At 42.6% G+C, this 14,230-nt stretch overlaps 2 protein-coding genes across 2 annotated transcripts in view; one reads left to right on the top strand and one right to left on the bottom strand.

Moving 5' to 3' along the window:
• Positions 1–2,653, top strand: part of LOC140394317 (PDZ domain-containing protein 9-like) — a 20,049-nt gene extending 17,396 nt beyond the window's left edge. Inside the window, exon 4 of the mRNA XM_072481472.1 lies at positions 834–2,653. Coding sequence (XP_072337573.1) covers positions 834–1,566 — 733 coding nt within the window. The 3' untranslated portion in view covers positions 1,567–2,653. The remainder of the gene's footprint in view (positions 1–833) is intronic.
• Positions 2,521–14,230, bottom strand: part of uqcrc2b (ubiquinol-cytochrome c reductase core protein 2b) — a 24,062-nt gene continuing 12,352 nt past the window's right edge. The window contains exons 7-14 of the mRNA XM_072481471.1: positions 13,081–13,178; positions 12,918–12,975; positions 11,442–11,537; positions 7,703–7,902; positions 7,515–7,595; positions 5,830–5,906; positions 4,709–4,862; positions 2,521–2,685 (exon numbers count right to left, since the gene is read on the bottom strand). Of these exons, the coding sequence (XP_072337572.1) occupies positions 2,602–2,685; positions 4,709–4,862; positions 5,830–5,906; positions 7,515–7,595; positions 7,703–7,902; positions 11,442–11,537; positions 12,918–12,975; positions 13,081–13,178 (848 nt within the window). The 3' untranslated portion in view covers positions 2,521–2,601. The remainder of the gene's footprint in view (positions 2,686–4,708; positions 4,863–5,829; positions 5,907–7,514; positions 7,596–7,702; positions 7,903–11,441; positions 11,538–12,917; positions 12,976–13,080; positions 13,179–14,230) is intronic.

Genomic DNA, 14,230 nt, shown 5'->3' with positions numbered 1-14,230 from the left:
CTGTCTCTCCCAATGCCACACACTATTGAGGGAGTGCTGCGTCTTTGGAGGTGCTGTCATTTGGATGAGATTCTTGACTGTCCGTCTCAGGTAAATATAATAGATGCCGTGCCACTATTTTGAAGAGGAGGAGACTGATCCTTGGTGTACCAGCCAATCATTTATTTATTTATTTTTTAAATTTAGAGTACCCAATTTATTTTTTCCAATTAAGGGGCAATTTAGCATGTCCAATCCACCTACCCTGCACATCTTTGGGTTGTGGGGGCAAAACCCACGCAAACGCAGGGAGAATGTGCAAACTCCACATGGACAGTGACCCAGGGTCGGGATGGAACTTGGGACCTCGCCGTGTGAGGCAGCAGTGCTAACCACTGTGCCGCTCGGGGAGGGATTTAGGATTCCAAACCAACATAAAAGAGAAAACAAAATGCTGGAAAGCATAGCAAGGGGTCCATTTGGGATGTTGTACTGTTAAAGGCACTATATGAATGCAAGTTGTTGTTGTAGTAACTGGCCTTGGTAATACCACATTTGGAGTTCTGCATGAACTTTCCCCCCCCAATTTCAGAAAGTAATCACGTTTTTTGAGTGGTTGCAGGAAAGGGCCACACTGTTGATTGCAGCCGTCTGAGCTTTCCCTTAAACGGTTATGACAATTCAGAACTGCTTCATGATCCTTAAAGCACTCTTCAAAAACAATTTAAAGGATCGAACCTGGGTCCTCGGCGCAGTGAGGCAGGAGTGCTAACCACTGCACCACCGTGCCGCCCTAAAGCACTCTGGTTCAAAGTAAGGTTCTGTATAAATGCAAGTCTTTCTTTTCTCCCTAGCATTCAGTTCAGTGAGGAAGGGGAGGCTGCCAGGTCAAGCAGTAGCGACGAGGAAGACAAAGATGAACAAGTAAAGTTCAAAAACTTTAGGCCCCTTTCCTTATTTTGGCATGATATGGGTACATATATCCCACCAATCTCCAGAGCATGGCATGCACCAAAGAAGAACCAGACCGTGCTCCTTATTGGCCCACATATTGAGTGTGACATTGTGTTCCACCAAGCCTTTGAAGATGATGCGACTTCTAAACACGAAGAAGGGGTGCCAGCTCTTGGCTCTGTGTTGTCTGTGCAGTTGGATACCGCAAGCTCCACATCGTCCTCCTCATCGCCCATAGACCCTAATTGGATTCATCGGCTATATTCCCCGAGCTCCAGTGGCGGTGGGAGTCCTTTGCGCAAGTCATCCCAACAGCATCCCAGCCCACATCTAGAACAGCCCATTAAAATGGAAAGACTACAGGTTCAGAAGTACCACGGGGTGGAGGTAGAAACTGCTGAATCTACAACCGAGGCAACCACCCTAGAGAGTTCTACAAGTTCTAGCACTGAATCCCTGTTGCAGAATTCCCAGAGTATTTCTTTGACCACTTCCACACAATCCAATGACACAGACTCAGAAACTTCTACCTCAACAGAGGATCAGACAGAATCTTGCAGTTCAGACAGAATTGTTGGCACAACTCAATGCACACTTGGGAAGAGAAAGATCCTGTACCATTCAGGCAGATAGCTGGTTTTCTAAACCTAGAATTTACAGCACAGAAACTGGCCATTTGGTCTGACTGGTCAGTGCTGACATTAATGCTCCATACGAATCTTCTCCCATTCCTTTTTATCGAATCCTACTGCATATCCTTCTATTTCTTTCCTTCTTGTCTCTAATCTAGCTTCCCCTTAAATGCCCCATTGTTAATTGACGCAGCCACTCCAGTAGAGTTCCAAATTCTCACCATTCCCTGGCTAAAGAGGTTTTTCCCTAAATTCCTTATGGATTTATTAGTAACTTATATTTATGATCTTTAGTTCTTGTCCCCCAGACAAGCTGAAACATTTTCTCTCTGTCCACCCTAACGAGCCCTTTCAATAGTTTGACCACTTGGGTTACACTCAGCCTACAGAAAACCAAGCCTGTTCAATATTTTCTGATAGTTCAAACCTTTCAGTATCATCTTTATCTTTATGCATCTTCTGTATTTCCTTTTTGTAATTTGGGAGGCAAGAACTGTGCAAAATGTGGTCTAATCAAAGTTCTATATTAGTATAAAATAACTCTCTGTATTTGAATTCTATTTCTCTAGAAATGGTCCCCACTGCTTTGTTGCATTTTTATGGTCTTGTTTTGTTGACCTTCCCATTTGCTTCCCAGCAAGGATTTCAAGATCAGTTTTCCATTTGATGCTGGGTGGATTTTTAGCAGTGTGCAAATGATTGCACCAAGCAGATAAGAAACCTGCCCACCTGAAGCTTACCCTTTCACCAGTATGTGGTGCTAATGCTTGTATCAAGGTTGAAGAATGAGTTATATTCAACAGAAAGCCAGGGAATTCTCAGTTTGCCAACAAAAACAGACATGTAATAGTTTCACAAGGAAGTGTCAGGATTATGATGATTCTTCAGATATTAGAACTTAGATGTTTGTTTCCTCAGTGAATCATCAGCGCGCGAATAAAGAATAATGCACCTATTTCCTGGAACCATGATATATACTTTATTTGCAGTGAGAGTGCCAATACAGCTCTACAGTTGTATCGGTGAAAGAATAAATTTACAATTCATCAAGGAAAGGTGTGTTGGCCAAATTGCCACTGGCCGCCATGGACTTCTTACTAGACACAAACTTCTTTGCAGCCTGAAAAGCAAATAAAATATATCAGTACTTGGAGATATGGCATCACAAGTCTGCTCAAAAGGCTTGTTTGCCCCTACCTGGAAAAAACATCTTAAATAGCAATTTTGAAATCTGAAGTCAACCCTGTTTCTCAATTTGAGTACCAGCTGGACAGTTGAGTATATTTTGCTATGTTTAATGACACAATACAAGTGCAAGCTGTTGTAGTCCTCTCCCTTGCCTGCGATCATAGTGACGACCTGTGCTGAGTCCATGAAAGGTAACAGCCGTCTCCAGAGCCTAAAATGGCCCTTCTCCCAAATATCTGTTGTTCAAACTATGGAATGCAGTGGACAAAGTTTGAACTACAATCGCTGCAATGTAAAAGCATCTGTGGACACTGCTATGATTCCAGTGGAGACTGATGATTTTTAAAAGAAAGGAATCCTCAAAATGCCAACAGAAAGAAAACTAATGGGAGCACGATTTCACATTTTAAACCATTTACTGTAACAAACCAACTAAAACCAACATAATTCAAACATTAACAAGTGAAAAATATTTTAAAACGGCAAGTTTCACTTTAAATAGTCAATACAACAAAGGTATCTCTTACGTAGTTACAAGCACTCATTACTTCCCACACAAATGTGGCGTCACATGCAATCTCAGGCTTTCTAGCTCAGCCTTGGTACTGCAGGATTATGTCACCTCTCACTCAATTAATTTGTCCCTCAAGAGGCATTCACTAACAGCTGTCCCTGGACATGGTTAACACTAACAAGGCCCACATCCACAAACTCTCTCATGAAGGTCCTGATAGTACAGAATCCTCAGAGACCTCCTTCTCCTATACCTTCAGTCAGGTAGGCTCTGGCTGGTTTAGGACAGTGGGCTAAACAGCTCTCTTGTAATGAAGAACAATGCCAGCAGTGCGGGTTCAATTCCCGTACCAGCCTCCCCGAACAGGCGCCGGAATGTGGCGACTAGGGGCTTTTCACGGTAACTTCACTGGTCTACTTGTGACAATAAGCGATTATTATTATTAGTACTGAAACTGCAGCAGATAGTCTTGTCAAATTCACAATCCATTGCTCTTACTGTCTTTGGTGCTCCATCCTTTCCACAGTTTAAAACACACAGTAATATGATCTCTGCTCTATTATCAGAGATCTACTTCAACGCAAGTATCTGTTCTCAACTGTCAAACAGAAACTGATTCATTCATGGAGAAACTTGCTTGCTTCCTCGCACCAATTCTGTGCCTTTTAAATAATGTGCAAAGACAGGCTGAAATCTAACACCTATGCAATTAGCTTTCTATTTACTCTTTGCTTCTTAACTTTGCAAACTTGTGGCAGCCTGAAGTTGCATGTAACTGGCTTGGAACCTGATGATATCATAACCAATAAACCCCTTTCAGAATACCCCCCAATTCACCTTGGAACGAAAAGAGACATGGCATACAAATAAACTACAGGCTTTCCCAAAGATACATGGGTTATCACAGTACACATAATCCCAGTATTCTCAAAACACAGGCTGAGGCCCATAAAGTAAAGAGGATAGTTGAGTGGTCCTGCCGACTCAAAGCGGAGTGGAACAGTCAGGTGTGGCTTTACGTAATTGTTCTGAGTCCGCTAATTTCTTGAATGTACATAGTTGTTGGTCCAGCAAGCCCAAACTAAGATCATCACCCCCCCCCCCCCCCCCCCCCCCCCGGAAACACCATTGCAATCTTGCAGAAAGCTCTATATTCGCGGCTTAACAAGGTATGGTCAATAAACATCAGTGTTACCCAGCATCCCACAAATTAGTGAAATATTTTGGCTCAAGCATTGGTGGTTGGCCCCTGGATCCTTGTACTCTGGCCTTGATCTACTGGGAGATGTGCCTGGACATGTACACACACATGTACAAAAAGGTACACACCAGCATTCAGTGTTATCATTTGGGGAGAGACAATGGGAATAGGAAAGTGGAATGATTTCAGCAATAATGCAATATGTTAATGTTGTAGATGGTTAGTCAAAATATCACTTACATTCACCACATCATTGACGGACACAGAGTCAACTTGCTGAATCAGGTCAGGTGTGGGCACATATGCTCCAGTCAGCAGTACCTGAGAACCAATCTCATCCAGCAGTCCATCAGACTGTTCAACTGCCATCAGGCACTTGGCTTTCAATTGGTTTCTGTAAAATAATCCAGTGTCCATCAAAACTGCAGCATGACAGGAAGCAATAAAACTTTCAAACTGAATAATTTTCCTTTCGCAGTTTGGATGATCACTAAAAATAGTTATTTGTATATATCTCTGCTCTGTAATGATTTGAACTGGCAACAGAAATCAAACCTGAAGTTCCAAGGGCCAAATAGACAAGAGACACAGGTCGGAGGTAATTGGCAACAGAAGGAGAGGGAGTAGTGAGATTTTTATTTTATTTTTTTTTAATGTGAATTGTGATGATCTGGAATTCACTGCCTGAAACAGGCTGGGAGCAGATTCAATCGTAACTTACAACCGGGAATCGAATAAAGACTTGAAGAGGAAAATCTGAAGGGTTATAGAGAGGAGGAGGAGTGGAATTAATCTCACAGCTTTTTCTTTTTTTAAATAAATTTAGAGTACCCAATTATTTTTTTCCAATTAAGGGGCAATTTAGTGTGGCCAATCCACCTACCCTGCACATCTTTAGGTTGTGAGGGTGAGACTCACGCAGACACGGGGAGAATGTGCAAACTCCACACGGCCAGTGACCCAGGGCCGGAATTGAACCTGGGTCCTTAGCACCGTAGGCAGCAGTGCTAACCACTGCACCACCCCCTCACAGCTTTTTTAGGGTCCTGGCAAGGGCACAATGAGCCAAATGACCTTCGGTGTTGTGCAATTCTATGACCTGAACTTTGTTTTCAATTTATTTCTTTTATCCCTAATCTGCCAATTCTCTCCTGTTGGTATCTCTTCATTGGCACTCATTGCTCTCCAGAGAAAGGTCATTGAATTGAAATGTTAACTCGGTTTTCCGTTACACAGATGCTGCCTGATTTCTGCATATTTCCAGCATTTTCTGCTTCTATTTCTAGCCCATACCATAGGATTTACTCTCAATGCTCCTGAATGTAGCTTAAAATATTTTATTTGTACAGTCAGCAGCTTACTTGGCCCGTGTGATATCAGCCTCAGTGGCATTGCCTTGAGCGATGCTCTTGACTTCAGACATTGCAGTCTTGATTACCTGCAATTAAAAGTTCACATTTTTCAACAATAAAAATCAAACCAAAGCCAAAAATATTTTTGATTGTTTTTAATTTATTTCAAGGGATGTGGGCGTCACTGGCAAGGCAGCATTTTTTAACCATCCCTCTTTGCCTTGGATGGAGTGGCTTGCTAGGTCATTTCAGAGGGCCGTTATGAGTCAAGCTTTACTATGGATTGAGTCACATGTAGACCAGACCGGGTAAGGATGGCAGATTATTAAACATCCTATTAAAATACAGTCCTAGTTTTATCAACTGTTAATCATACTGCTGGATTAAAAGGTTAAAGACACCTATCAAACTGCTAAAACTTGACAAGGAAAACAAGGAAATTAATATTGATGCTAGTTAGAACATAGATTTTCCCATAAACTAAGGATCATGCACGTTTACTAGCTTCCTGTCAGCCTTTTCCAATTATGTCTCTAATATAAACAGCCTATGTAAACATGTTACAGGGTAATTATACCCTCTCAATGGTGCCACTCGAGCAGCTTAGTTTTGAATGTTTTAGTCCCTCAGTCTGCTCTGCAGGGAAATCTGTGCTTCAACCAGCTCTTCCTCTGCTGCCTGAATTGGCAAACATGTCACTGTTTAAACAAAGAAAGATCGACCTGCACCTTTCACCACCATGGTATGGACCTTTGACATGTAGATACTGTTGTAATGTAGGGAACATAGCAGCCAATTTCCACACAAGCTCGCACAAAAAGCAATGTGACAATGGATTAGATAATTTGTGTGATGCTCAATTAAAAACAGTAATATAAAATGTAATAATTGTACAAGATAAGGACAGAATGTATTACTTTAAAATAAGGATGGAATTACATCTGAGTTCTTTGACCCAATTATTTTCTATATTCTGGTCCATCCTTTACCCAAAAACTACTTTTGATCCTGACTGTGTGCAATGCCACAAGACATTGACTAATAAGTCAAGATTATAACCACCTGTGACACCTGAAAATGTAGTTATGCTGACTACATTAAAAAGCTACTTTGAATTTGAAATATAGACACGGCTATTGAGCCAAGTAGGTTAATGTTCCATATGAACCTCCTCCACCTCTCTTCATCTCCCCCTATCAGCGTATCCTTCTATTCCTTGCTCCTTCATGTATTTACCTAGCTTCCCTTAAAATATATCTATGCTATTTTGTCTGAAACACCCACTATTGTATTGAGTTCTGCATTCTTACCACTCTGAGTAAAGTAGTCATAGAACCATAAAATCCTCACAGTGGTTTCTCTTGAATTCATTATTAGACTTACTTGTGACTATCTTATACTTACGACCCATCACTTTGAATCCTCTCCATCAATTGGAAACATCTCTACATCTATTCTATTGAATCCTTTATTATTTTAAAGACCTCTATCAGGTCATCCTCGACCTTCTGTTTTCTAGATAAAACAGACTGTTCAGCCCAACATGATTTTCCCTTCTATTTCCCCATATTGCAAACACAGTAAATTGTTAGTTACAGATCATTATGACATAGCTGTAAACTGAGGAATAGCAGATGAGCAATCATCTGAGAGCTGACAGATATTAGTGAAAAGATTGCAGTGTTGATACGTACGTCACTTGCTGAATCCACCTGTGAGATGGTGTAAATGCCAAACAGCCCAGAGTCAGAGTAACCTGCACTGAATGCTGAAACCTGTTTACAGGAATACATTTTAATCAAAGTCAGTTTAGAAAGTGCCAATTAAAAACAAAAATGGGTTCAAAATGTCAGATATCATTTAGTGCAGTAGCAAAACTCACATCAAACAGCTCTGCATTTTTCTTCATCACTGCCTGATGCAACCTGCTGGTCACATTCGTACCCCTCTTGATATATGGACCAGCAGCAAGAACGTGTTGCAGGACACTATACACGCGGGCCTCAGGTTTACCAGAGGCTGCACTCTCAGCTACCACAGCAGCATGAACCAGATGGTCATTATTCTGATCGCGAATCTCACCTGCAGAAAGACAAAGATCACAGGTTATAGAAGATGAACTTTATCCCAATTAGTTTCCATTTCAGCTAACAATGATGCACTTTTCTTCACAAATTATATTTTATGATATATATACACTAACAGAAAGATATTTCTGTTGTACAACCCTCCAACGGTTCAAATTATACATGGAACGTAGATCAAAACTTAGTTTCTGAATAAGGTCAATTTTGGTGAGGGTTTGCTTGTTTAATCTGTACTCCTTTGACTGAACTTTATTTTGGCCATACAATGTCAACATTACACAGCAAATTAACTAAAAGTATTCAACAGGGATCAGCTTTTCAGATTTTATTTGGAATAGACTAAATTAATATTTTCAGAAAATTAAATGGATGAAATTCAATTCTTGTCCCCCATTCAAAACAAAGAACACTATATTAAATCATAGACTCAAAAAAGGAACGAGCTCAGGGACTACTGGTATAGTTAAATAGAATGTAGTGATTGAGATATGTTGAACTGGGAAATGGAATAGCAACATATATATGTGGCATATATATTTATACAGCATAGTAAAACATCCCAAGGTACTTCATAGGTCTATTATCAAACAAAAATGGAAGGGAAGCATGGTGGTGAAGTGGTTAGCATTGCGGCCTCATAGCGCTGAGGACCCGGGTTCGATCCCGGACCCGGGTCACTGTCTGTGTGGAGTTTGCACATTCTCCCCGTGTCTGCATGGGTCTCACCCCCACAACTCAAAGATGTGCAGGGTAGGTGGAGTGATCAAGCTAAATCGCCCCTTAATTGGAATTTTCTTTTTTTTAAAAATAAATCAAACAAAAATGGAAAATTAATCACAGGGCGATACCAGGACAAAAGTTTAAGAGCAGGAGGTGGATTTAAGGGAGGAGAGAGCGTGCCAGTTTAGGAGGGGGAAAATCCATAATTTACGACAGAGGCATTAACAGCATTGTCCGATCCTTTTTAGGACAATTTAGGAACTTAATTTTCCCTAAGGTAGGAGCTCAACAGCAAGGCTAGGACATAAAGTTGACATAAAGGTGTAAATGCCAAACAGCTCAGAGCCACCCAATGGTGACTAAGGATGCAACTGCTGCATTTAATTATCAGAAAAGCTAAAATATTGAAAAGAGGTCTGTGGTGCAGCGGATAAGGGTCCCTCCCTCGGAGCCAGACATTCTGGGTTCAAGACCCACTCCAGGACTTGATGGTCACAGATGGTGTATTCATAATGTAGCCAAACAGATTGATTGTCAACCTACAAATCCTTCCAACTCAGCCATGGCTGGACATAAGACTAGGGGAGACACTGGTCAGACTTTTTAAACAGCTCTGCATTGAATTGTGCGCCTCAAGCTCTGGCTTCAGGATTGAGACCTGTTCCAGAAAAAGCAAGCTCTAGAAAAGATGTAGGAAGTCTTCGAAGTCTGAGATCTTCAAGATGGCCATACATTTAATTTCTCAGTCGGTGCGCCGTGTGATATATATACTCAATCAGGGTTTTTCAAACTCAGGGTCGTGACCCACGGGTGTCAGGAGGGTCGTGGGGCGATCAGTTGTGGCAGTCCCGATCACGGGAAGAAGCCCCCCCACGGCCACGGCCAGTTGTTAAGATTTCCGACCAGGGGCAGTCCCCAATTGGTGCGCCATTTCAGAGAGCAAGTGGTGCAAGGCTGGGCTGTGCGCTGGTCACCGCGTACACGCGCGCGGGGATGACGACGACACTGGGGCTGACAGGTGTCCATGTGGATGCACGATGCTAACGGTGGTGGTCCCAGCTTGGAGCTCCGCTCATGCTCGTCCTGTGTGCTGCTCGGCTCGTACCCTGCCGCCGATCGGCAGTATGCGACCAGCGGCTCAGTGGTCAAGCGGTTCAACAGCCGGTGCAACATCCGCTTGCACTCCCACAACGTGAAATATTGGTCGGGAAGTGGGTCAGCAGTCTGTGACTGGGGTGGATGCAGCTAATGGACAGTGAGAGGGAGGCCAATCATGTTTGTCAGCTGGGAATACTGATCAAACGAGGCCAGTCAATATGCTGACACGTGTCAACATTGGAACAAGCCGACAGAATCATCACCTTTGTGTCGCAACTCTCTGGAAACCAGGAAGTAAGTGCTTTTGTGAGAATGGAGATGATGATGACTTGGATATTTTGTAATAAGGAAGAGAGGGCCAGAGACACAAACAGGCCAGGACCTCACAACTGAATCTGGAGAGTTTCTCAGGCGAGCCCACGGCAAGACAAAGCAGTGCTGGTGTGACCTGTATACAGAGCCCCAGGGCTTCTGGTGAACAACTGATTAAGAAGAAACTGAAATCAAGAACAAAGCAGTATAAAGATGATTTCTTGAGGTATGGCTTTATTGTGCCAATGCAAATCAGGATGCAAAACGAATGCTTGTTATATGCAGATAAGTACTGGCAAATGAAAGTTTAAAAACCTCAAAACTTCAAAGGCATTTTGAAGTTTGAGGACAAACCTCTTGATTTCTTTCAAAGGACAGCACGGTAGCACAAGTGATAGCACTGTGGCTTCACAGCGCCAGGGTCCCATGTTCAATTCCCTGCTGGGTCACTGTCTGTGCGGAGTCTGCACGTTCTCCCAGTGTCTGCGTGGGTTTCCTCCGGGTGCTCCGGTTTCCTCCCACAGTCCAAAGACGTGCAGGTTAGGTGGATTGGCCATGATAAATTGCCCTTAGTGACCAAAAAAAAAGGTTAGGAAGGGTTATTGGGTTACGGGGATAGTGCTTAAGTGGGTCGGTGCAGACTCGATGGGCCGAATAGCCTCCTTCTGCACTGTATTTTCTACGTTCAATGATGCAGCAAGAACTTAAATCGTCAGCTGAAATCCTTAGCAGAAATGTAGCATTGAATGACGAAGCAAGTGAGATCGTGGGGACCAAGCGAGTCACGGCACGGTAGCACAGTGGTTAGCACTGTTGCTTCACAGCTCCAGGGTCCCAGGTTCGATTCCCGGCTTGGGTCACTATCTGTGCCGTCTGCACGTTCTCTCCGTGTCTGCGTGGGTTTCCTCCGGGTGCTCCGGTTTCCTCCCACAATCCAAAGATGCGCAGGTTAGGCGGATTGGCCATGATTAATTTCCCTTAGTGTCCAAAACGATTAGGTGAGGTTACGGGGAAAGGGTGGAGGTGTGGGCTGAAGTAGAGAGCTCTTTCGAAGGGCTGATGCAGGCTCAATGGGCCGAATGGCCTCCTTCTACACTGTAAATTCTATGATTAGATAAGTGAGATTGTGAGAACCAAGCAAGTGAATTCATCAGGACCAAGCAAGTGAGATTGTCAGGACCAAGCAGGCTCACCTGTCGCATTAAAGGTAAGCAATAATGGTGTGCCTCAAAGGTCGGCAGGCATGGGTCGCTAACATAAGCCGGCATGAGTCACAAACGTTGGCCTGCATTGGTCCCAAAGTTCCGGCAGTTGGTAAAAGTGGGTCCCAGGAAAAAAAGTTTGAAAAACAATGAACTAAACCCTAGACCCTGTTTACCTGTACACATTGATCACAATGCTCACCTCCACGGAACTTAGCTGCAGCACCAGCTGCACCAGTACCACTCCTCATGTTTAAGTAGTGTTCACCCACTTGCTTCAATACTGTATGGTTAACACCTGTGGATGGGAAGAGAAACAAGTGTCAATATGCTGATTATGCAATCCTACATTACAATAACCCTCCAATACCACTTCAATATTAAAATAACTTTGAACTAAAATAAAACCTGGAGACAACAGGAATTATTTTTCCCTTCTTCCTTCATAGGATGTGGGCCAGGGTTAGAGAACCCCAAAGTGTATCATGGAGTTCACCTGACCCACAACCTTTAATAGATTGTGGTTATGGGGAGCACAAGGGCCTACTTTACAGGTGTGACACAACAGAGATCTGAAGTGCTTTTAAAACAAAACCATGTTTATTTATGAATCCAGTTAACACTTAACAACTATCAACACCAATCCCCACAGATACAATATTCTATAAGTAACCCTTCATAACTTGCCTAACTAAACCCTTTTCAAAGAAAAACAGCAGGTTTAAATTCTCTACAGAAACAGGTATTACTTTGAAATCCTCAAATGAACTGGACAGTCTGTAGCTTGTAGAGAGAGATCATTATACAGCTGCTTGCTTTGCCTGCAGCTATCCAGCTCTGAAAACAAAACTAAAACACACTATAGCTGCCTGCTCAAAAACGAAAGTGAAAGACAGCCAGTCCAGCTCCACCCACACTCTACCATCACTGCAGTGATAAACACCCAGTTCTTAAAGCTACTCTCACATGACACAAGGCCAGCATTTGTTGCCCCAGTCCGAGTTGCTTTTGGATTGAATGGCATGCTAGGCCTTTATAGAGAGCAGTTAAGAGTCAATCACATTTCTCTGGGTCTAGAGTCAAGTGTAGGCCAGACCAGGTAAGGATGGCAGATTTCCTTCCCTAAAGGACATCAGTGAACCAGGTGGGTTTTTACAACAATCAGCAATGGTTTCATGGTCACCATTGCAGAGACTGGTTTATTACATTCCAGATTTATCGAATACAAATTCCACCAGCTGCCACAGTGGGATTTGAACCCATGTCCTTTGATGAATTTGGTTACTGTTAATCTGACTGAATAATTGCAACATAGCACATCAATACTTTAATTATGAATACTTATAAAAACACAATTGGATTCTATATCCTTTAAATTTTCTGAGTGTGACAGTGTGAGATACCTCATTACAGAGCTTATTGTAAACAACTGGGTGTTTTATTTTAAAATCATACCGTGCTAAATTCAGATTTGAAAAATACACAAGTTTGTTTCTCAAAGACAGTTTAAAAAACAAAAACGGAAGAGCTGCATTTCTGTAGCTTCCACAACCTCAGGGCATCCCAACAAAGTATTTTTGAAGTGTCATCACTGTTTTGTAATGGAAAAAAGTTGCTAAGAAACAAATACACAAAAAGGAACACTGAAAACCATAACTTACGCTCATGTGACACTTACCCAGCCCTACGAGAGCCATCCTTCCACTTGTAAAATTGTTTTGCACAAACTCATACAGCTATGGAGACATTAAGGGTCAAGCACATATTAGGAGAGAATCATCAAAGTTTTGTTTCTTTTAAAAGATTTTCTTTGCGGAGATTCTTTTGTGTTTTATTCTTACCTGGTCTGCTGTGTGCTGACCAATCATAAATCTAGGGCAGTAGAGGGGATTGCTCAGGGCATTACGGTAAGCAGCTGAATGCAGATTCTCCAGAACACCTACAAAAGAAAAATCAAATGCACTTGCTTACTACAACTGACTGCTCTCCCAGAAATCACGACAGCAAGAATATGGAATTATTCACGAGGCAAACACAGAACATATAGCACCGGCCATTCTGCCCAACTGGTCTATGCTATGTTTATATTCTACAATTTCCTTCCCACACTTCATCTTACCCAATCGACATACCCTTCTATTCCTTTCTCCCTCATGTACTCATCTAGCTTCTCTTTGCATGCATCCATGTTGTTCACCTCAACTACTCCATGTATGAGTTCTACATTCCAAAAACAGGCGTCTGACAAAATCTAGTATCAAAAAAGAGCAGCTTTTTCTAACCATACCAGATTGTGTATATTGCATATGTGCAGTACAAATCACTGCCCTTGACCGGTGCTTTATTTTTGTAGCATTCTGGCTAAACATCGAATTCCATCATTCTTTCATCGTTGCTGGGTCAAAATCCTGGCATTGCCTGCCTGTGGGAGTACCTTCATCACAAAGACAGCAGCGGTTCAAGTAAGTGACTCCTCATAGCCATTCCAAGGGCAACTGGGGGTTGGGCAACAACTGCTGGTGTTGCCAGCAACTCCCACATCCCAGGAATGGTACAGTAGGAGGCCATTCAGCCCATTATGCATGCACCAGCAAAACAAAATTATGTAAAACCAGCCTGGGAGAGAAATCAGTGCAGTGCAAAAGGGTTCTTCGTCTGCTTAAATTTCTCTTGTTCTTGTTTGGCTAAGTGGCAACACAGGACTCCCTGTTATAATTGCGGGGGAATCGCTATGCACTTAGATACTGACGCAGCTTAGGGAGGTGACTGCAATAAAATTGGTGATAAGGGCTGTGGTGGAGTTGTGCATTGGAAAGATCAGCTACCTCCACCATCACAGAATCAAGTTTAATGCTTCAGTCTGCAAGGATCGTAGCCTAAGCTTGGTGGCAGTGTCCTCACTCGGCAGCTCAACCAGCTGCAAATACTAGAAGCAGTGTTACAATGGGACTTTATTTTATTTGTGAATCATCGGAGACCTGTTGTTTTAAT

Source organism: Scyliorhinus torazame, chromosome 17, assembly GCF_047496885.1.
Source record: "Scyliorhinus torazame isolate Kashiwa2021f chromosome 17, sScyTor2.1, whole genome shotgun sequence".
NCBI classification, from domain to species: Eukaryota; Metazoa; Chordata; class Chondrichthyes; order Carcharhiniformes; family Scyliorhinidae; genus Scyliorhinus; species Scyliorhinus torazame.
The sequence above is the reverse complement of the archived record's forward strand: the minus strand, read 5'-3'. Positions and strand labels throughout refer to the sequence as shown.